This window comes from Saccopteryx bilineata, chromosome 4 (assembly GCF_036850765.1).
Source record: "Saccopteryx bilineata isolate mSacBil1 chromosome 4, mSacBil1_pri_phased_curated, whole genome shotgun sequence".
Taxonomy (NCBI): domain Eukaryota; kingdom Metazoa; phylum Chordata; class Mammalia; order Chiroptera; family Emballonuridae; genus Saccopteryx; species Saccopteryx bilineata.
Genome location: NC_089493.1, coordinates 191490774 through 191515963, shown reverse-complemented (window position 1 = coordinate 191515963; position 25190 = coordinate 191490774). Strand labels below are relative to the sequence as shown.

Below are 25190 nucleotides of genomic sequence, written 5' to 3'. Positions count from 1 at the left end.
ACACTGAGGTTGCCTGTGTAGCATATAATTATACATTTTTATCACTAGAAAAGAAGTTGGGAGATCATCTAGTGTCAGTATTAATCCTTTCTGAAGACTTAAAAACGACTTGAAGAGGTTAACGGGGAGATAAGTGGTGATGGAAGGAGACGATGTGGGGCGGTGAACACACTATACAAGATACAAATGATGTTTTGTAGAACTGTGTACCTGAAACCCATGTGATTTTATTAACCAATGTCACCCAGTTCTACTGTGAACAGAATTTACATATGTTTGATTTTTATGGCTAACAGGTGAGGATATGGAGAAATTAAAACCCTTGTGCACCGTTCATGAGAAGGTAAAAATGGCACAACCATGGTGGAAAAGAGTACGGCAGTTCCTCAAAATATGAAAAATAGAATTATTGTATAATCCAGCAATTGCACTTCTGAGCATTTACTCAAAAAGGTCTGAAAAGCAGGGTCTAGTAAAGATGTGTACCACTCTATAAAATGGTGTACCACGTTTATAGGAGCATTATCCACAATAGCTAAAATGTGGTGTCCACTGACAGATGAACGGATAAACAAAATGTGGTATAAATATACAACAGAATATTATTTAGCTTTGAAAAGGAAAAAAACTCTGACACTACCTCAATGAACCTTGAGGACATGAGCTAAGTGAAATAAACCAATCAGAAATAGACAAATACTGTATGATTCCACTCATACGAAGTACTAAGAGCTGTCAGAATCTTAAGAGACACAAAGTATAAAGGTATTGTCAGGGACTGGCGGCAGGGGACAGTAAGAGTCAGCTGTTCCTGGGAGTGGGATTTCAGTTTTGCAAACTAAAGAGAGATCTGGAGATGGTGGTGGTGGTTGCACAATATATATACCTAACACTACTCCATACTTAAAAATTGTTACGATAATAAATTTGATATTTTACAACAAAAATAATTGGGGAAAATATTTATACTTCAGTATGATTGATATGTATCAGGTTATAGCAACTGCATTAAAAGTCATTCAACTCAACTCATATTTTTCAATCATCTTTGAGAATTCACATCGTATTTTTCTAAGCATATAAGAAACCAATCAAACTGTATATACAGTATTCATTTTAAGTTTGCAAAAGATAGTATCAATTCTGAATCATTTAAATACTAGTTTACAAATATTGCTTATAGTTTAATAGCATTGTAGATGCAGCTTCAAAAGATATTGGCTCTAAACAGTAATTAGACATTCAGCCTAATGTTTCAGTTAATGAACCGCATCTCAGTGATAATTGCAATGCCTGAACATAATATGCCTTTATTAGCAGTATAAAATAAAGCCAGCTATGTCAATTGAAAAAACAGCCTATTTATTTTTATAATTGCTTAATTTTTTGGTAAAAACATTATCAAAAGGTAAAATGAAAACCTGCAATAAATATTAGTATTTTGTCTACAATATTGGAAATATATATAAGAACTTAATTATGGGGAACACTGACATAAGCGATTATTTGTTAAAAATGTATTAATGTAATGATCTCAAATAATTAAGCAAAATTATTAGATGAGGAAAAGAGAAGCTTCAATTTTAGTTTGCTAACCCCTACTAGCTCTGAGGCCTTGAGTAAGTCCCTCTCACTGGGCCTCCCTATTCAAATAGGATTACTAAAACTTTTTTTAACTGCCCCAATGTAGCAGACGATTTGTCAATATCCTTTCTAGTTGTAAACCTTCCAATGCTATAATCACATATAAATATAAAATAAAAAAACCTAAGAGTAGGCCCTGGCTGGTTGGCTCAGTGGTAGAGCGTCGGCCTGGTGTGCAGAAGTCCCGGGTTCGATTCCCGGCCAGGGCACACAGGAGAAGCGCCCATCTGCTTCTCCACCCCTCCCCCTCTCCTTCCTCTCTGTCTCTCTCTTCCCCTCCCGCAGCCGAGGCTCCATTGGAGCAAAGATGGCCCGGGCACTGGGGATGGCTCTGTGGCCTCTGCCTCAGGCGCTAGAGTGGCTCTGGTCGCAAGATGGCGACGCCCCGGAGGGGCAGAGCATCCCCCCTGGGGGGCAGAGCGTCGCCCCATGGTGGGCGTGCCGGGTGGATCCCAGTCGGGCGCATGCGGGAGTCTGTCTGACTGTCTCTCCCCGTTTCCAGCTTCAGAAAAATACAAAAACAAACAAACAAAAAAACAACAAAAAAACAAAAACAAAAACAAAAAGTAAGTAATGTGAAAATCCTTAGACTTTTACTATATAATCAAGTCCATTGCGAAGATATAAAAAATGGTTACACTTAATGTGTTTCTTTTAATAATACATGGTGGACGAAAGTAGGTTTACAGTTGGGAGTACTCAAAACACAGTTTCCTCTTACTATTACTTATTGAATGATTTTCTATCTGAACTATACACCTACTTCTAATCCATCCTGTAATACTAGAAAATACAGAGAAGTAGAAGAAAATTTTAAAATTCTCTATAACCTGTCATGAGAGATAAAGAAAAATGAGTATTTTGGTTCATTTCCTTGTAAGTCCTTCCCCCCCCCCTTTTTTTTGTATAGTTGGGTCTTATTACATATTTAATATTATGTGCCATTTTCTATTAACATCATAAAAGAAGCATTTTTGAATGATTTCAGATTTCATACTGATGTCTTTTTATACCAAATTTATTATCTATAAATACCAAAGCAATAATTGATAATTTCCAATTAATACATTTTTAGATATGGCATTACTAGATCAAAGGGCATGCACATTTTTATGGCTCCTAACATGTACTGTGAATAACTTAACAAGAATATTGGAATTGTCTACGGTTCTCTAACAGTGCAGAATAAAAGGCCCAAAGACACAGATATCAAATAACTGTTGAATCAACCAGCATTTATTTAACTAAGAGTGGGTATGTAGGACTTCATTCACTAAGCCAAACAGACAAAGAGCAGTATAAATCAAGCAAGCCAGAAAACTGTGGAGGACTTATAAAGTCATCCATCACCCTTGGTAGTGTATCCAGAAGGACTTTTGAACAAGTTCAGAGAACACCAGCATTACAATTAGGAGAGTAGTTATCACAATAATGGGTCCCACCCAGGCCCTGGTTGGTTGGCTCAGTGGTAGAGTGTCAGCCTGGCATGTGGAAGTCCCGGGTTCGATTCCCAGACAGGGCACACAGGAGAAGCGCCCATCTGCTTCTCCACCCCTCCCCCTCTCCTTCCACTCTGTCTCTCTCTTCCCCTCCTGCAGCCAAGGCTCCATTGGAGCAAAGATGGCCCGGGCACTGAGGATGGCTCCATGGCCTCTGCCTCAGGCGCTAGAGTGGCTCTGGTCGCAACAGAGCGACGCCCCAGATGGGCAGAGCATCGCCCTCTGTTGGGCATGCCGGGTGGATCCCGGTCGGGCGCATGCGGGAGTCTGTCTGACTGCCTCCCCGTTTCCAGCTTCAGAAAAATACAAAAAATAATAATAATAATAATGGGTCCCACCCAGATCTAGTGCATCAGACTCGGAGAGATTCAGGAATCTGAATTTAACACCCTCCCCTCCACATGAGAGGCTTATGTCCAACACAGATTGAGGAACCACTACTCCAAAACTCACACTGAGGATTTGGAGCTATAATTTGGGATTTAACTGGAATTGTTATTTTTCTTGTAGCTACCAATTCATTTTCCAACTTTTGGGGAAACTTCTAACAAATAGAAACACAAAGAAATCTTATCTTTTAGTAAAGCTAGAAAAAGATAAATGAACCCTTTCCAATAAAAAAGGTTGTAATGATGACAATGTGACTTGAGATACAACTTTTATTTCCACAATCAGATGGCAGACTTAGGTGGAAGTTAGAAGCTACAGGGCAAGTGTTTGGAGTCTGACCAACCTAGGTCTGAAGTCTGTCATCACCACTCTTTATCTGTGAAACTTTTGGCATGTTATAACTCTGACATCAAAATTCTCCAGAGGAGAAAAGTAACTTTTCTTCATTCAACCAGTTTGGTGGTTGAAAAGCTGCTGGTTAGCAGTGTATGAAAGAAATAAATTCCAGATTTAAAATGACCAAAATATCTGATCTTAGGAAGATCACTTTGGCATCCTCTGAAGTGCATTTCAGGTATATTATTATACAATCGCTTCACCTAATTCACATTTTTGTAAAAAAAAAAAAAAAAGTTGTTTCATCTATTTTTTATCTCATTGACATAACGGCCTACTAGTATCCCATCTTTTCATTCATTGCCTTGTTTTCTTTCTTCTTCTTTTTTTTTTTTTACAGAGGCAGAGATAGACAGGGACAGACAGACAGGAACGGAGAGAGATGAGAAGCATCAATCATCAGTTTCTCGTTGCGAGTTGCGACTTCTTAGTTGTTCATTGATTGCTTTCTCATATGTGCCTTGACCGTGGGCCTTCAGCAGACCGAGTAACCCCCTGCTGGAGTCAGCGACCTTGGGTCTAAGCTGGTGAGCTCTTTGCTCAAGCCAGATGAGCCCGCGCTCAAGCTGGTGACCTCGGGGTCTCGAACCTGAGTCCTTCCGCATCCCAGTCTGACGCTCTATCCACTGCGCCACTAACTGGTCAGGCCATTGCCTTGTTTTCTTGGGGGGGGATGACTTCAGCCAATATTTAAATTTAGTAACAACGAGAAGAGGGTCCTTTAAGCACCATCTTTCAGACTTGTAGATTTCTGAGCCATTTTGATGTAGAAATATTATCCCTTATCTACGTGCTTTTTTTTATTACTTGGGGGGCTATGGAGTGTAACTAAAAGTACACAGACCCAGAGATAAACTTTACTAACATTTTAATATGTTATTTTCTGATCTTTTGGGTGGCTTTTAAAAATATTTATAATTTGTTCTCCTTTTTAAAAAAGGCAACACTATATCATAACTTAATCCATCTTCTACTCTTTAAGTATCATTGGAATGAATACCTGGGTACATGAAGTGTTGCCTTTATTAGGGGGTGAAAATGGTGAAGGGATTAAGCCAAAAAAATAAACCCTAAAAACTCAGACACTGACAGGGGTATGCTGATTACCAGCGGGAAAGGGGGTGGGTGAGGCAGAAGAGGGCACAGGGGATCCGTGTGATGGAAAGAGACCTGACTTGGGCGATGAGCACACGACACAATTTACAGGTGATGTATTATAGAACTGTAGGCCTGAAATCTATATAATTTTATTAACCAATGTCACCCCAATCAATTCAATTAAAAAAGATTAAAAACAAACATAAATAAATAAAATTATTTCTGTAGTCTCTTCCAGGCTATAACATTTTGTAACTCTGAAAACACTGTGTGTTGATGGGTTAAACTGACATAGAAAAGTGACAGCCACATGGCTGTCATTGCTGTTGTCGTCACCATTACCGTAGCAGTTATCATTTATTGAGCACTATGCCAACTGTTTAATGTGCACTCTTTTCATCTCAGAACTCTCCTGAGAGGTAGGGACTATTACTCTTAGTTTCCAGATGAAGCAAGACTGTCTTAGAGAGATTATATGTTTACCCAAAATCACAGGATTATTAAGAGATGGAACTGGGAATTAACTCCAAACAGTCTGACTCCAGAAACTGAGAAGAGTGTGACTTCTGACCTCATCTTGCTCTTGTCTGAAAGACTTTTCTGAAAAAGTGTTGATTTTTACCAGTTACTGAGCCCATTGGTAGCCGGGAGTAGAATATACTTAAATGTCAACAAAAGGGAAGAGCCACAACATTGGAGAACTCTGTTCAAGGTATTAGTTCACATTGTAGCTTTCTTTAAAATAAAAATCAATATATCAAGAGAAATGATTTAAGAACAATTTTATCTTTAAAATATATGCCTCTAAGGAAAAAAAATTACTAATTTTAACATTACTTATAATGTAAAAATAAATGTTGAAAAATAGGGATAAGATTAGGATAACTCACAGTTTATCACATATGTTCCCTTGTATAACGACACACATTTTCCTTTTGGGGAGAGAACACAGGTCCTATCAACTTACACTGTCTCCTAGTGTATTTTAGCACAATGTTGAACATGTAATGGACAAGTGGTCACTTTCTCCTATCCTTCACTAGAGCTTAGGTTAAAATAAAAGCAAGAAAGGAGTAGGCATTCAAGTAAAGGTAGGGGGAAGGGAGTTACAAATTTAGTTCTTTATGATGATTTAAATAAAAAAGAGCATCTCTCTCCAAGCAAGTAATTCAGCGGTCCCCAAACTTCCGTGAACATCACCTGAAGAGCCTGTTACAGCATCGATTGCGGGGCTGGGGGATCCCCTTCTTAGAGCTTTGCTTCAGCAGGTCAAGCGCAGGAGGGCCAAGAAGTTACATTTCTAACAAGCTTCAGTGAACTAACTAATCTGCAGACCTGGGGCCTCATGGGAGCCCCCGCTGGGACTCGCGAGTTCTAATCCTGATGACCATTAAAATCACAACGTCCTTTCTTGGATTCTGCCACTCTGCCACTCTCCTTCCCCTCCAGGAGACAAACCCATTTGCCTTCTCTTCAGAATTACTGTTTTAACTGTTAGCTTGTTTTGGGTCAGTCTGTAAACAGGTGAAAGGTACTGCTGTCATTTTTCATGTAAACACGGAGACACATGCAGTGCTTCCTACTGCACAACTTATGTTCGTGTGTGTATCTTCAGTTACTGTTCATAATTCTAATAAGCTGATATTGCTTATGTTTTAAAGTAATGCCAGTATTCACATTTGATACATTGTAAAATGCCCCTTCTGCTCTCTTCTCTTCCTATTTTAATTGTATATTTGATTTTTTGGACAAAAGATTCACCCTAACAGATGCTGGCATAACTGATACAATTTATTCTCAAAAGAGCAATAGGTATCATTAGTTTTATCTACTGCCAAGGAAAACAAAGTGGGAGATGTTTACTGTGACAGACCCAGTTAGTGGCCTGTGAACTGCATACTAAAACTCCACCCACCCCCAAAAATATAGCAGAGGAGAGGCCAAAGAGGAGGGAGGGAGTAACAAAATCCAACATGAGCTTCGTAAGCAAGAGGATAGAAAAATAGAGGTTCTGAACCAAGTATAGAGCTGATCACGTCAAAGGTCACACTTTTCTCTTTTTCTAAAGGGGCTTCAGGACCAGACTGACTGGTCTTAATCCCTAGCTCTGCCTGGCATTAGGAACAAATGTGAACTTGGTTTATTAAGTTTATCTCTCTATAAATATTACCAATATTACCTGCCAATATTACCATCACTAAATATTTTCCCTCAAGATGAACTGTATCCAAATTCTACACACACACACACACATACACGCACACATGCATACACACACACACACACACACACATACACACACACCAAAGTGTGATAAATCAGTTGGTTTCCAAACATCAGGCATTACATTAGATATTCTAAAAATTAGATTACATGAAATTCTTTCAAGGAGAATTTTCTCATAACATTAAATTTATAGAGAGATAAACTTAAATACTTTTTATCCTATCTTCTTATTCTTATCAATAACAGCATATTTTTTGGAGTATCCGCATCACATTAAATACTATATTATGCACTTAATTCTCTGTAAGGGGCATTGGTCCTGTTGACAGGTGAGGAAATGGATACTAAGAAAATTCAGGGTTTGCCAAGAGTGGTAAGAGTAGGAGGAGCAGACAGGCTGGAGGGCTGTTGGACTAAAATCCCAAGCTGCTCCTCACGACAACACTGCATCTTTATTCTAAGGAGATGAATCCTTTCTTGCAGGATTGTGTGACAGCTATCTTATTTTAGGGAAGAAAAAAACCCCGGCAAGTTCAGTTTCTAAAACACAGAGCCTGTAATTCTCCAACATTATCTACCAGAAATAAACAAGGTGACCACCTTTACAATTTCTACCGTGGGTTGCTTTTTAAAAATTAAAAATAAATAATCACCTTATCTTATTATTACATATGACAGAGGTTACATGCAGTTCTCATTATGATGCTTTCTAAAACTCTAACTGCTAAACTTAAATGAGAGGCATTTGGTACAATCTGAAAAATATTCAGTTCAATTAAAAGTAATTGATGCATGGTGAAATAATTCTTCCCAAAGCTGCTGTAAAATCTTCAAAAAAAATAAAGCTACTTAATAATTTTCATCTCCTACAGGCTAGAGAGAAGCATTATTGCATATTAAAAATTGGAGTGCAGTTTTCCCAGAGGTAAAAGAAAGTTATTAAAACGACCTATTTATTGTTGATATAACTATCCATTTGTGCCACACAAAAAGTAACAAATTTCAGTACATTAAAAGAAAAGCTAATTAAGGTCTAATTAGTATTTTCTGTATTTTGATAATTAGAGGTTAGTTGGCTATTCCTTTTAAAATTTCTATTTGCTGCACCCCGACAATGCCTTTAATGCGTAACTAACGCTGCAGAATCCCTCGTGGCAGAGGGGTTTGGTGACCACTACTACATTGCTTCCATTCATCACTGCCTCTTTACCTATAAATTAATCTAGCCCTGTAGCTATGTTGATCTACTTTATATCAATTTCTTCATCCATATCAGCTGAATATGTATGGCATTAACCTCATTTGCTAGTTGAGAAAAGCAGAATTAAAATGAGATCTAATTTCTGGTGCACAGCACAATTTCAAAACTGCCTGCTAATTTCCACCACCTGTCAGTGTGAAGAGCCTTTACTTTCTGGTAATTAAATAAAACAGTATTTTTTTTTAGCAGCTCTGAAAAATGCTAATCCTTCAAAAGTGTTCAGTGATCATTAATCATGAGGACAGTAAAGGAGCCTTGTTCAGAATGTTCATTTACCCTTTGTTTAAGCTTAAAAAAATTTTTTTGGCCTTTTCACATAAAAAAAAATGTCCAGATGGAATATAAAAATTAACTATTATAATTCACACTAATAAAGTTTTTATTTATTTAGTTTACTGCCGCATGGTGAGAAGAGGCTTAACATTACATAACCTGGAAGTAGCCAGTTTGGCAAAATAGACAGACATATAATAGGACGCAATATCCTCTGAAATCAGCAGGAACCCACCCAGTAAATGCACACTGCATCCACCCACATGTAGTGGAACCTAAATCTATTAGACTTAGAATGCAGTATAATTTTTGACAACACTTCTCAACAAATTCATTCAATAAACTGCCTACTATGCTGTACATTAAATAGTTGCCTGAAAATATTATTTGAACAAAGGCAGTACCATTCAGACTTAGAAACAATTTAGCATTTTTAATTGGATTTTCCAAATATATATAACATAATCAGTAGGTAAAATCTGAAAATATTTTTTTTAAAAAACTAAAAGAATATGTCATTTTAGAGACAGCAAATTAATATTTTACATTTCTTATGTATTTTTCTAATAAGTCCGTTTTTATTGTCTATTTTACATCATTGTAATCATTCTACATATGTGAAGTTAATACATAGCTTTCAGTTCTGGCTTACCATTCATGTCTATTCTTCAGTAATTCCACCCTGTTAATTTTTCTTCCTAGTTTCAGATAACATGAATTAGCAACAAACAGTATATATTTGAGGAAGAAAAATATAAATACACACATATACATCCCCAATATACTATTAAAATGTTTTAACTACTAGTACCAGGCTAGTATATTATAGTCTTCAAATACTAATGTGCCTTGGAAATAATAGCCTATGTTTAACCTCTTACAGTTGTCCTACCAAAAATGCAAAACATATTAGTACCTAAGTAATTAGGTAATTAATATAGAGTTTTAAAAGAATTATCAAATAAGTGATTACCATTTTTTCCAAATGATTAAAAATCCACAATACTCTTCATTCAGTTTACAGTAAATGTATGACACAATAGGATCATTCTTTTGAAGCCTAAAATTCTATTGGGTATATTTCAACCTCATTTATTTACAAAGTAGTAACTAAATCGATTGTTCTTATTCCCTTGATCATCATCTAGTAGGTATTAAGCAGTCCACGAAGCACAAGAAACAAAGATGTGGGAAGGGTGATTTACAAATTCTGATTAGCTTCAGGTTTTCTGCAGAAGTAGGATGTATCCTGTCTCATCCCGACTCCCTTCAAGCAAGTTATTTAAAGCAATTATGAGCAAAAGAAAGATAATACTTTCAGGGGCGTAGAAGATTTTCACTGATAACTACTTTGACTAACAATAAGAAAGATAACTAACTTTAACACTAGCATTATAGGTGAACACATATTGGGCAGAAATTCAGTAGAAGATTTACATCGATCTCTATCATTGAAATGTCAAAGTTAATGATATATTGTTACAGATGAGCTTCTTTTAAGAAACTCGAATAGCAGATTTCACTCCAGGACTCCTTTAACTAGTTTTGCCATCCCTATCTTACAAAGTGGTCAATGAGGCATTCAACAAATTCTCTACATTTTCAAGGGCATCCATCATTATCCTAGAAATAAGAACTATCCAATAAATGCAGATGTCATGTGTATGTTTATGTATATATATTGGGGTTTGCGTGTGCGTGTATACACATATATTTATATAATGAATTGCTAACATAATTTAAATGATGGAAACTCTTTCTCCGGGAAACCATTGTATACTGGAGGGCTCACCTTCTGGTTTGCAGGGAAAGACAGTCTTGTGCCATAATTTCCACAGGACCTAATGACTACGAAGAAAAACCACAGACCAATGGGGACAGACAGGACATTTCTGAGTTGTAAAACATAAAAACTAAAACTTCTTTAAATTATGAGTGTCCTTTAGTGCTCGTCAAACATATATAGTATCTTACTCACATACTACCTCATACTTTATTCTTAGCACAACAATTCTTTAAATTGTTAAAAAAATTTCAAACATCCAAAGAAAAGTTGGGATAAATATACCTTAGGCAGAACACTAATACATCACTGCCAGAAGAAATAATTAACTTCCACCTTACTTTTAGAAAATTAATCAAGGGAACAATTCAAAACATGCTGTTCGTTATCTGTGAATGCACGTGGAGTATTTTACCTTGTGCATTTTGTCCACAGATGTCAAATTTTGTAAACGCTTTAGAATTTATAATCATTAAAAATAAATGAACAAAATAAGAAAATATAGGTAAAAAATACTGTGTGGGTAAGCATACACTTTATCATGTAATCACAAAGAATCATTATCTTTGCATTGTTTAGGGTTTAGCATAGTGCTGGGCACAGGAAGACAAGTAAGTGTGTAGCAAATGCACTTATAAAGAATTACAACATTACATGGCAGTACAGAAGATTTGATGCCAAATAATGGTATACTGAATTTAGTGTGATAAATAAATAATAAGTCAGTTTTTAAAAATCTAATCCCATACTTTCCCATTTAAGTCCTATATTTCTCTTGCATCATACTTTCAATTATTCATGGTGGCTAAGATTTTAACTACAATAGGTTTTTCTACTCCAAACCTTCTAGTCTAGTACTTAATGCTCTTGAATCAACACTTAAATGCACTTAGGGAGTTCATACTTAAAAGTATAACTTGGCAAATCCATTTGTAAAGCAAAAACATTAAAAAAATAAAGTAAGCAGGCTTTCTATCTGCTTTGTTCAACTTTTTGTTAAAGCAGGGGCAAAGAAGGTGTTTATTTTTAAAATATATACATATATCATTATATCAGATGAATTAAGTGGGAAGGGGTATAGAGAAATCATTTTTTAAAAAAGAACCTATCTTAATACTGATGTATTATATGTATTAGATATGTTATATGATAATTGAAAGAACAAATCCTTGACCAAGATAACATACCAATGTAAGCATTAACCTGGACAATAAGCACTAACCATTCTCTTAGAGGGGACACCTAGCTCGCTCTGATAACACTCTATCACAGAGACAGTTACAATACATTGCACAGTAAATGTGAAAAGAGCATATAATTAAAGTTCCAAAAGTTTAAAAACGTTTAGATAACATTACAAAAGTCATCGATCATTATTCTCTAACATTCAAATGTCAAAAATCTTAACTTTCTAAGGTACTTTTCCCTTATAACCTGCACGATATACCTATTATACTAAAGTATTTTTAAATGTTTAAATCAGTGGTGGTGAACCTGGTCCCTACTGCCCACTAGTGGGCGTTCCAGCTTTCATGGTAGCAGAGCAACCAAGTATAAATAAAAAGATAGTTAACTACAGTAAGTTGTTTTATAAAGATTTGTTCTGCCAAACTTAGCGAAAATCCAACATAAAGTACTTGGTAAGTAATTATTATTATATGCTTTAACTTGCTGTAACTCTGCTTTGTAAATTTTATAAAGTAAAATTACTTCCCTACTTTATAAATCACCATTACTATGGAACTGGTGGGCGGTTAGAAAATTTTACTACTAACAGAGATACAAAAGTGGGCGGTAGGTATAAAAAGGTTGACTACCCCTGGTTTAAATGTTCACTGTTTAAAAAGTTTTAAAGCTGCTACTTATTTTACACGAAAGTGAAAAGGCGATGCACAAAATAGTTCCTTATGAATTGAATGTTATAAACGTCTTTCCTTAAAATTGTTGTCAATTACAAGGACACGTTTGCCAACAATCAAAATATATCCAATTCCCTACAAAACAGCAAGGACATCACTTCAACACTGGACTGCACTTCTAGTCACAGCAATCCTTGAAGTTACTGTTACAATACAGTTTTATGTTTCATCATTCAAGTGCTTTCCTACTCAATCTGCCAGTAACTGTTAGTATCAGTCTATACAAGAGAACCTAACAATTGCAGGGAGAGAATGCCATCTGCTGCTTATGTGTGTACTCAACAGGAGGAGCAAAGCTGGGTAACAGGTGCAGTAATTATATAGAACTGAAAAGTCTACAAACAAAGATAATGCTTGGAAGATGAAGTATTCCCTTTTTATTTGGGACAACTTGGAAATACATACCAATAGGCACTTACTGTTTTAATGCAAATTTCAAGTTATTCCACAGAATTCAAGTACAAAGCTACAATGTGCTTATACATTGCTAGTTCACAACGCTTATAAACAAGGCTTTTTCTCAGGTTTGGAGAGCTGAGAGTCAAAATAAAGAGATTGGTTGCCTAGCCTTCACAAAGCTCTGAATTACTACAATATCTTATTTATAATCGTGTGACTGAGAAATGTGACCACATTGACTTATAATGCTCACAGGGACACTTTTGAGAATGAAAGGTAGAAATTAACTATCATCTATGCCAGGACAAGTGTGAACCCAGAGTGTCCCAGGCAAACCTAAGTCTTGGTCACCCTATTTATAAAAGACGATGCTATCTTTGCTCCCTCAGGCTTCTCAACCTTCCCAATGCCTGCAGAACCCTCCTGAAAGGTAATACGGAAAATTTAGTACACAGCTAGATTCAGGAGGAGGAGAAAAGAAGCGGGACAAAAGCTAGTCCCTCCCAGGTGGAATCTAATGAACAAACAAGCAGAGACAGACTCAGAGAGCAAGTGACAGCTATGAGGAACGGAGGTGAAGGGACAGAGAGAAAAAGGACAAAAACACCTCATGGACACGGACACGGACAGCAGCGTGGCGCCTGCCAGGGGAAGAGGGCGCAGGCACAGGGGGATACATGGTGATGGACAAAGACTCGACTTGGGGCTGAACACACGACACGGTGTACAGAGATGTGGACACCTGGAACCTGTATAATTAGGTTAACCGGTGCCATTCCAATAAATTCAATTTAAAAAAAAGTGGGAAACCCACAATGCAGTGAACTCCCAGACCAGATAGTACCTGGATCTAAGTAGCTACCTCAACACTGCCTGGTTTTTTACCTACTTCCCTTTGCATTTGAAATTCTCTGGCATTAATAAATACTTTCATTCATCCTTAATTGGAATGCTTTCCTTTTGACATCTGGCAGATGCTAGGTATTTGGGCAGATAGCAAGTCTGTAAGGTGGTGTGTGTGTGTGTGTGTGTGTGTGTGTGTGTTGTGCAGAGAGTGGGGACTGAGAAAAGAGGGGAACTGCTCATTTCAGACGTGAAATCAATCCCTCTGGTGGTGGCTGGCTGGACAGGATGTCAAAACTGCGAGGAAAGGAGAGAAAATCTCCAAGACTAACGCCTATTTCAAACTTGAAATCCTAAGAGGGAAAAGGAACTTGCTGTCTCCTCAATTTCTGATGCCTTAGTTTAAGAGGCCAAAAATCAGACTGCTATTAAGACTAACGCTTATCAGTGTCATTGACTAAATAGCTCTTTGTAGATCTATTTTAAAAGGAAAATACATTCCAAGGTCTGTAGAACCACATTTTAACTAACTTTTGAAATTTCATTGATTAGTAAGATTTTTGTAACCAACCAAAGCAAAACTGATGTTTATGGTAGAGTTGGCTTGAATTAATTAGGGATCTAAAACCAAGTTCAAAACTTCCAACCTTTGGTACATATTCAGAAGCCAAGATGTATATGCGTGTATGTGTGTTTAAAATGGTTCCTTCTTACTTAAAATTTGTAGATATGATTTTAATTGGACTGAAAAACTGAACAAACTTTTCCCAGTAAAAGAATAAACACTAAATTTAAAAATGTAATGTTTAAAACCGTTCTCAATAACTGGAAGCAATTGATAATTAGGATAAATGTTGGCATCTTCTATATGAGATCAAAGAAAGCACTAGTAATATTTATCAGAGAACTGATGAATACAAAAATATTACAAAAATTCTGATATGCCCTACAATATTTTAAATTGTACCCCAGTATTTTAAATGGGTGATCTATTTACATATACAGTTTACCAATTAGTTACACTTTTGACTAGTACATTTTATGCCAAGAGCATGTTGGATTACTTTAATTACAGTGATATGAAGCTCCAGATAGACTATTTCAGAAATAACCCACATAGTTGGACGACAAGCTGGTCAGTTTGCAGAGGCCTGAATTTGCTACCTTCCACCTATACTTCCGGTGATCTATCCCAGGCAGGCTGCGTGTGACCACCACGTCTCCTTCCCAGACGTCTCCCTCTTAGAAAACCCTTTTACATACGTCAGTTATACACATATGTGCTCTGTGCTCCCATGACACCATGTGCTTCCTGTTATCTCTGCATGTATACAATGATGTTGTAATTGTCCAAATTAATTTGTATTTCTATAAAATTATACACATCATTTAAAAATCGAATAGTAACAACAAAAAGCCTGCCATCCTGACACACTCTTCCACATGTCCGATTCCAATACAGGGGGTCCTCGGGTTACGACATAGCTCTGTTCCTACGACAGCGAAGTAACCCGAATTTTGGTGTAAGTCGAAACACACCCTAGCCTAAGTCACTTACCTAGCCTAACACAGTTGTAAAATCATAATCTAGAACATAAAAACACAACTAGGCCATAAAGAAGGAAAAGAACATAAATATACTGCACTGTACACTGTACTGTGTATTCCTCCATCGCATGCAACCAAACTAGTTCGCCCACGTAGTCTGTAAGTAGGATGCTAATGGCGTAAGCCCAAACACATCTCAATTTTCTTAAGTTTTTATGGGAGTAAGTGTCATAAACTCAAAATGTCGCATGTCGCGACTATTGTAACCTGAGGATGCTCTGTGCTCAGTAAACTCGGACACACTTTAGCTGGTTCTTTATTTTCATCCATTCTTCTAAATAACACAGGTACGGCTCTTTGTCGAATTTTGAATTTTAGCCATTCTCTCTTGATTCCCTAACATATTTATAATGATGTACCTGCCATTCACAGGTAAGCTAAACAGTTCTGCTATAACCAGATTTCCTTTCCTGTACATTTAGTCTGACACACTTTTCATTCGAGTTTTCTATGTTTCTATGCATTGCAAATTGATCCTTGAACTCTATTACAGATCTGTAAAACTCCTCATGTCTCTATGTGATCCAACACATCAGGTGATCAATCAGTTCCTTAAAAAAAAGATAAAAAGAAAAAGAAAAGCCAATGACCTCGCACCTGTTCCAGTCTAAACTGATTGGTCTCTGCTGGAGGCTCAGCGTAGGGTCAGGCTGGGGACTCCCTTTGCCTCTCTCCTGTGTTGGGTTCTCCAGTTCTCAGATCCCACGCCTTCCTTCTTCTTTCTGGGTTTACTCTCTTAATGTGGTGAAATACAGCTTCCAGCAGCTTCATGTAAGGATGTAATAAGGGAAGTAAAGTTGGAGACTTGGTCAGACTAAACATGTCTTGTTTGACTGGATATAAAATTCTCGGTTGGAATTCAGTTTTTCTCAGAACTGCGAGGGCACTGCTCCAGCATCTTCTAGCTCTAGTGTTGCAACTAAGAAGGCCGGCATAATTCTCATTCCCAGTCTTTCCAATGTAACTTGTTTTATCTCTCTGGAAGCCTTCAGGACCTGCTCTCCCCTCCCTGATCGTAAGAATGCCCAAGGATGCACCCTGATACAGAGCTTCTTTCACTGGCTTTGCTGGGCCCAGCACAGTCCTTCTCAATCAATATAAAATCTCTTATCCTTCATTACAGCTAATTTTCTAGTATTCATTCCTTTCCTCTTACTGGAACTAATAATATGTTATTAGTCCACTGTTGGGCTTACTGGATTGTCTAATTGTCTTAGTTTTCTCTCAGAATTGTCCATTTTTATTTTAACCTTCTGTTCTACTTTCCGGGTGATTTTTGCTATGTCATCTTCCAAGTCTTCTACTAAGATTTAATTACTGCTATCGTGTCTTAAATTTCAAAGAGCTCTTCCTTCTCCAAATTATCCTTTTTATAGACTCCTGTTCTTGTTTCGTGGTTATAATTTAGATCATTAGTTTTTGTGCCCATATCCTCGTTTGTTTTGTTTTCAATCTGATTTTCATATAAGGGGCTTTCTTTAAAAGGCTGGCAGTTGGCAGCTGTCTGTTCAATTCTTAGAATGAGGCTCTAAAGACTGACTGTTCACAGCAGGGCTTGTCATCCAGTAGAGTTCACTGTAGGGTCATAAGGTAGGCTGATTTTAAACTGGGATCCCACACATCTGCATCTGTAAAACTCTCTCAGGTAAGTTTCTTACTCCTAAATGCATTCCACCAACCTCCCGCTTTGGAGTTTCAAGCCCAGCTAACGGTGTTAGGACAGTAAGAGTTAAGGGATGCCTGGGGGTATTTTCAGCCTAGTGTCTTATTCTCATCCCCAGCTGTTCAAGCTTCCATAAAAAATAGTTTGTCTCAGGTGTGCCATTCCACAATACATCGTCTGTACACTGCACTGTGCATTCACTATCCCAGAAACCTATGTAATTTTATTAACCAATGTCACCCCAATAAATTCAATTATAAATAAATTCCTATCTCCTATGAGAACAGAGGAGGAGTCTAGCTGTGCTGGGGTAGGTAGGTGCTGGGAATCTATTCCTAACACACATTTAAAATCAGTTCTATTTTTAGCAACAGCCTGAGCTCCAGCCTCCAAATATATCAAACATCTCCAAGTTTTGAGCTTTTCCAGGATTCTTAGTGCACGTCATAGGCCTAGTCACTGGCCTTCTCCACTGAAGGCATTCACGGCTCAGCTCTCTCAGGCATACAAGACAAATACGACTTGTAGAACTGGGCAGTAGATTCAAGTGTTCAATGTGTAGCATCTCGCTCCTTTTTTTTCCTTGAAAGTATATTTCTTTTCTAGTCATTTACTGTCACTATAGTAGGGTTTCAAGGTGCATCGGAGGATAAAAGTGAATATTCAATTTGTTAAGTTTAACTAGAGTGTCTATAATTATTTGTTTTGTAGATTATTAAAAATCTCAAATATAGGAAAAAGAATAAATTATAACAATAAATATCCATACAAACCCATCATGAAGACTAAGAAATAAAATATTACCAGCTGAAGTCTCTTATGCCTTCTTACCTAATCCCACACTTCTGCTCAGATAACCAATATCTGAGTTCAATGCCATGCACTGGTAAATATATACAGATACATATATATATATATATATACACACACATATATATATATAAATATATATATTTACTGATATATATAGAACTCATGAATATATAATACTTAACATTTGATATATGTGTGTGTGTGTATGTGTTTATGTATGTACTGTATTTTTCACTCCATAAAACAGTTTTTTTCCCCCAAAAGTGGAGGGGAAAATGCCCGTGAGTCTTATGGAGTGAAAAATATGGTATTTTATTAAATATTTTAACAAACCATTTGGTTCAGAATATTTTTTTTATTTTCCTCCTTAAAACCCTAGGTGTGTCTTATGGTCAGGTGCATCTTATGGAGCGAAAAATACAGTATATATCCTTCTACAACTTTTTCATACAATAATATGGAGGCTTTTAAAAAATGTATCCAAAGAATGAATGTACTTTTCAAAAATGATTGTTTTTATTGTACAGAGTCTCACTATATGACTACACAATAATTTTACTTATCAGCCCTGGCCAGTTGGCTCAGCGGTTAGAGCATCAGCCCAGCATGTGGAAGTCCCGGGTTTGATTCCCGGCCAGGGCACACAGGAGAAGCACCCGTCTGCTTCTCCACTCTTCCCCCTCTCCTTTTTCTCTTGTCTCTCTCTTCCCCTCCTGCAGCCAAGGCTCCACTGGAGCAAAGTTGGCCCTGGCACTGAAGATGGCTCCATGGCTTCCGCCTCAGGTGGTAGAATGGCTCCGGTTGCAATGGAGCAACACCCCAGATGGGCAGAGCATTGCCCCCTAGCGGGCATGCCGGGTGGATCCCGGTCAGGCACATGTGGGAATCTGTCTGCCTCCCCCTGCTTCTCACTTCGGAAAAATACAAAAAAAAATTTTTTCACTGAGGCATAACATACATAAAGTGTTTAAATGATAATTGTAAGCTTAGTGAATTTTTACATCTGTATATACTCACATCATGCCCATCAAGATAAAAATATTACAGCTGTCAGAAAGCTTCCTTGTTCAACATCTCTAGTCAATATAGTCTCCCACCCCAAAAGTAGACTTCATTCTGACTTCTACCATAAGTTAGTTCTGAGTAAAGAAATTAAGTAGAATCATAAAGTATGGACATTTTGCATCTAACTTTTTTCATTTATCATCATGGTTAAATTGATTATCCTAAATTCACTCAAATTTTTGCACGTAGCAAAATGTTTGTCCTTTTCTTTTACTGCTATGTAGTATTACATTGTATCACTACATGTTAATGTATTTACCCACTGGACTAATGGGCATGGGTTTCCAGTTCTTGGATGTTATAAACAAAGCTGCTATAAACATTTTTGTACATGTCATTTGGTGGATATATAAACATATTTCCTTTGGATTTACATGTAAGAATGGAACTGATCAGTTATAGGGTAGGCTATGTTCAGTTTTAGTATATATCATCAAATAGTTTCCCAGAAAGGTCACATCACTTTACACCACCAGTAAGATACAGCCGTTTCATGAATTCTACATGATCATCCAGGTTTGGCGTTAGCAGTCTGTTTCATTTCTAGCCATTTTGGTAGGTGTATATGGTGTTGCATGTGATTTCACTGATGATTAACAATGTTGAGCATCTTTTTTTGTGATTATTGGCCATCTAGATATCTTATTTCCCCCATCTTAAAAGTGAGTTTTTGTCTTCTTTTGGTATTGGCCGAAACCCATTCACCTATTTAAAGCATACAATTCAATGGTTTGTAGTGTATCCATGACATTTGCAACCATCATCACAATCAATTTTAGAATATTTTCAACACATTTAAGACACTTTTCCTGGGTAACCAAAAATCTACTTTGTTTTATACATGTGCCTAATCTGGAAATTTCACATAAGTGACATCACACAATATGTGCCTTTTTACGGCTGCTTCCTTCACTGAACACCATGTTTTCAAGGATCATCCATATTGTAGCAATACTCCAGTCCAACTTATGACTGAGAAATACTCCGTTTTTGCATCTACCATATTTTATTTACCCATTGTTCAGTTGGGGGACATCTGGATTTTTCTTCTTTATAGCCATAAAAGCATTATTTAGGAACAACGCTCTGTGAACAGTTGTATAAAGTCTTTGTGTGGATGTATTTTTTCCTTTTTCTTGGGTATATACACAGGACCGAACCTGCTGGCTCTGTTTAACTTTTGAAGAACTGCTGGACTGTTTTCCAAACTGGTTTCACCCCTTTCCATTCCAACCAGCAGTGTATGAACAGGTTCAACTTCTCCACATCCTCACTCCTATTTATTATCTGTCTGTATGATTATCTCCCTCTTAGGGGGTATGAAGTAGTGTCTCACTATAGCATTGACATGAATTTCCCTGAATTATCGTGATCTAATTTTCCATAAATTACAGTGATGTTAAACATCTTTTCATTGCTTACTGGCCATTTGTGTATCTTCTTTGGAGAAATGTCTGTTCAAATCTTTTTCCCACTTTAAATTGGGTTATCTTTTTATTATTGAGTTTTAAGAGCTCTTCATATATTTTTAGATTCAAGTCCTTTATCAGATAAATGATTTGCACATATTTTCTTCCATTCTGTGGGTTGCATTTTTACTTTCTTGACGATGTCCTTTAAAAGCTTTTGGCCCTTGCCTGACCAGGTGGTGGCGCAGTGTATACAGCATTGGACTGGGATGCAGAGGACCCAGGTTTGAGACCCCAAGGTCGCCAGCTTGAGCACAGGCTCATTTGGTTTGAGCAAAAGCTCACCAGCTTGGACCCAAGGCCGCTGGCTCAAGCAAGGGGTTATTTGGTCTGCTGAAGGCCCACGGTCAAGGCACATAGAGAAATCAATCAATGAACAACTAAGGTGTCGCAACAAAAAACTGATGATTGATGCTTCTCATCTCTCTCCGTTCCTGTCTGTCCCTATCTACCCCTCTCTCTGACTTTCTCTCTGTCCCCGTAAAAAAAATTAATTAATTTTTTTTAAAAAAGCTTTTGGCCCTGGTTGGTTAGCTCAGTGGTAAGAGCATTGGCCCGGTGTATGGATGTCCCAAGTTCGATTCTCAGTCAGGGCACACAGGAGAAGTGACCATCTACTTCTCCACTTTTCCCCTTTTTGCTTCTTTCTCTCTCTCTCTCTCTCTCTCTCTCTCTCTCTCTTTCTTCCCCTCCTGCAGTCATGGCTCAACTGAAGTGAGTTGGCCCAGGGCACTGAAGATGGCTCCAGGGTCTCTGCCTCAGGCACTAAAATAGCTCAGTTGCCAAGCAACAGAGCAGCCCCAGATGACAAAGCATAGGCTCTGTTAATTAGGACTCCTGGGTTCAAATCTGGTGCAATCAGTTATACACATCAATTAACTATTACAAGACTTAGTTTCCATTTTGCAAAAAGAGGTAAGGTGGGTGTTAATAAAAATAAGTACTTCCATGAAGTTTATGTTGGATAAAAATAGATACTGTCGAGTGCTGTGCAAAGTCTTCAGCAGAGATTAACTGTTAAATGTCTACAGCTACTACTGATGGTTCTCACTCACAGGACATACTCACAGGACACACTTCTCTACATCACCTACGACTCCTCAATGATTCCATCTTGGTTCCTGAAACATTTATTTCTATAAATTACATTATTTTTCATATGCAGACTTTCATAAAATTTTCAAGATGTTTAACAGTACACCCCATTTAAAATTGCCCAATAATTTCACTGAAGTCAGCATCATTTTCTTTTATTATCCTTTATCACCTGAAAGTATTATCCATGACGTCTAGACCCATTTCCTGTGAAACTCTACTAACTGTACACATTCAACCGCTACGAAATAGAAAGCATTCAAGCAATATGCCAGGCACTTGGAGGTGATAACAATTAGAAGGCAGAAACAGTCCTCACAGAAATTATAGTCCACATATGTTTTACTCGTATATGTGATTACAATGCAATGTAATACTGCTGAAACAGGACACGGGGTGCTAGGGAACACGGGAAAGACGTTCCCCCAGTCTCAGTTCAGAAGGCCACCCTAAGGGACGGGGTGCCCGACGTGAAAGATAGCAGGTGTGAACAAGGCAGAAGTTGGATTTGAAAGAAACAGATCGTAGGCAGAGGAAACACACTGTTCAAAGGCCCGGCCCAGACAGAATGAAGACGCTGAAGGAGCTGGAAAAGTTGGGCACATGAAGTGTGCACTCCGAGTGGGGAGCACTGAGGCATGAAACCAGGCTGCAGAAGAGAGACTGGGAAGAACTTCGTGAACCGTACTCTATATAACCCAGTGAAATGAAAGAGGCTAATGAATGGTTAATACAGTGTCGGGTACAAAATACGTGCTCAGAAAACAAAGCATTATTAACTTCATGCAACCGAACACTCTCCCCTTTTAACTATATTGTGAAATGCAACAAGACACCAGCCAAAAAATACTTTCCATCTAGTCTTTCTCAGTTGGATGCCAGGAACATAGTCTGAAGAGAATTTATGTCTTAGACAGTCTGTTCTTTCATGTGTAAACGGGAACAACAGCAACAGCCTCTCAGCTTATTGTAAGGACTAGAAAGAGCATGAAGAGCTCACAGAAGAGTGTCAAGGCACATTGGTAATGACCTTAAGAAACAGTTCCTATTAAGACAGACTGGTCGACCAGCCAGAGAAAAAGGAAAGCAGAAAGCTTGCCTTCACTCTGGGGTCATGCAGTAGGAATGCCTTGGAAATAACACCATCTTAGGCCTCGACTCTCTTTGAAAGCAGGGTAAGATGCCATACACCAATAATGTTAACGTTTTACTAATAGAAACAACACTAGCCAGATTACGCATTAGGGAAAAAGCAGCACGACATCTCTTTTAAAAAAGAAAAATGGGTCTTCTATAATTCATTCTTTCACAATTACCTTATATTAACGTGTGTGTGTGTGTGTGTGTGTGTGTGTGTGTGTATTTCCCAAGTCCCACTACCCTAAAACAACTACTCTTATTTTACATATTTCTTTCCAAGTACTTTAAACACAACATTGGAAGGTTTTTCTACTCTATATTATACTGTTCTGATTTAAGACCCAGACCAAATGGATATTGAATTAGTAATGTTTCAAGAGTATTCACTTTGCAAAAGCAAAACAACAAACTCTCTGGGTACATGTAAAATGAGACGATTAATCATAACTCAATTTACATTCAGCCTCTGAGTAACACATCTAGGATTTTAAAAGAGGCACCCTGTATAAATTTTATACTATGTAATTTTTGTCTGATTCTAATTTGTTTTAGTGTCAACCTAGCACATTTACTTCCAGCTACTCCTTTTTTTCTTTCTCGTCCCATTCAATAGCAGCTTAATTCTAAGAAAATGTTATTGATATTAATCATAAATGACAATAAAATATCATGATGTATTTGACAAAAAAAGAATCAAGCTGTAGCTCTTTCTTCAAAAGCAAACAAAGAAAACTATCTGAAATAAACTAAAGGATAATCTTAACAAAATCAAATATGTATATATATGTTTTTCACACTACTGCACAATTATTATTATCAGAAAATCATAAATGAATAGAAGGTTAAGCTATATTTCCCAGGGGAAAAAAAGCTCAGTTCAATATAAAACTCTTATTCTAAAATATTCAAATAGGAAAAACTTTCACATTACTAACACAAACTAGAAATCCAAAGGAGATTAAGACTATTCTGAGGACTTTTTACAGGTTTTGGAAAGATTTGCTAATTTTAGGATGAAAAAAAAAATCTCATAGATCTTAGTGTCACAACTACTACTAAATACCTGGTTAGGATTCAGATACATGCCCACAATAATCCCTCATAAAACCTTAGGATCAATTCATCTCAATTTGCTGATGCTAATCTTTCAGTTACCACAGGACAGGTGTTCTCCACATTAAGGTGATGTAACTGTGACCTCTCAAAGATATAGCTACCTCTCCTTGTCATCATAATCTGTCATGTAAAAATGCCAAGGAATGAGCAAAAAATACACTGGAAATCACATAAATAAATAAGTGTCCAGAAAAAAACCAGAACTACTAAAATAGCATATGTTATGTTTTAAGCCTTGAAATAGAATACAATGAGGCAGAATCCATTAAGGTCTTTAAAATAATCTTAACCATTTAACGACTAGCCACATAAAATGCATGCACTGTCAATCAATCTTCAAAGAAAATGGTAAATCCAGGCATAAAACGAGCAAACTCATCTCACAATGCCTTCAATACCAATTAATCAATTGATTTCAACCGATCAATTACATTTCTTATGTAGAAATTGCCCAAATATATCATTCAGCTCAAAGCTGTTATCCGTGAACATCTTTCTTAATCTTCAAAAACATTTGTTTGAATCTCTAGTAAAAACCTACCTTTGAGGTTCTTTGAAGCTGATCACCAACATATGTTTTACGAAATTGATCCAAGAACCACAGAATTGCAAGCTCTATTTTCTCATTAGAACACTGAGGCAATCCGGTATCCATTAAAGATATAAGCTGAAAAACTCTTTTCATGAAGAAAAAAAGAAGCTTCAGTAAAAATTCTTAGAGAAACATCACTAAAAATACATTAAAATATTTACTGTAAACATAATAATTAATGTAAAAAGTAGAAAAATAAAATGCTTATAAAAATACTTAAAATTATTTAAAATCCTATCACTAAGAAATACCACAATTTGATCTAATTCCTTGTAATCTTTTTTCCCTAGACATATATATGTAATACACATATAAGCATACAAACCTACACAGACAAATGTATTATTTCATAAAGAAGTTATATTTAACTACATATGACAGCCTGACCAGGCGGTGGTGAAGTGGATAGAGCGTCAGACTGGGACGCAGAGGACCCAGGTTCAAGACCCTGAGGTCGCCAGCTTGAGTGCGGGCTCATCTGGTTTGAGCAAAGCTCACCAGCTTGAGTCCAAGGTCGCTGGCTTGAGTAAGGGGTTACTTGGTCTGCTGTAGCCCCCCAGTCAAGGCACATATGAGAAAGCAATCAATGAACAATTGAGGTGCCTCAATGAAGAATGGATGCTTCTCATCTCTCTCCCTTCCTGTCTCTCTGTCCCTAACTGTCCCTCTCTTTGTCCCTCTTCTGTCTCTGTCACAAAATAAATACATACATACATACATATGATATATAAATGTAAGTATATAATAATATACATAGATATAAGTAAGCATCTATAGTTTTGCATATAATACATAGGTATTAATACCTACGTATATATAAACTTTTAGTAAAAAAAGAATGACATTAAGTGTTTTTATGTATATATAAAATTTTAGTAAAAAAAAGAATGACATTAAA

The 25190-nt window shown here is 37.1% G+C and overlaps 1 protein-coding gene across 4 annotated transcripts in view; it reads right to left on the bottom strand.

The window, feature by feature from the left end:
* Positions 1–25190, bottom strand: part of RANBP17 (RAN binding protein 17) — a 270646-nt gene that overhangs the window by 185657 nt on the left and 59799 nt on the right. For all 4 annotated transcript variants that reach the window (XM_066273253.1, XM_066273255.1, XM_066273254.1 and 1 more), the window contains one exon: positions 24242–24377. In XM_066273253.1, the coding sequence (XP_066129350.1) occupies positions 24242–24377 (136 nt within the window). The remainder of the gene's footprint in view (positions 1–24241; positions 24378–25190) is intronic.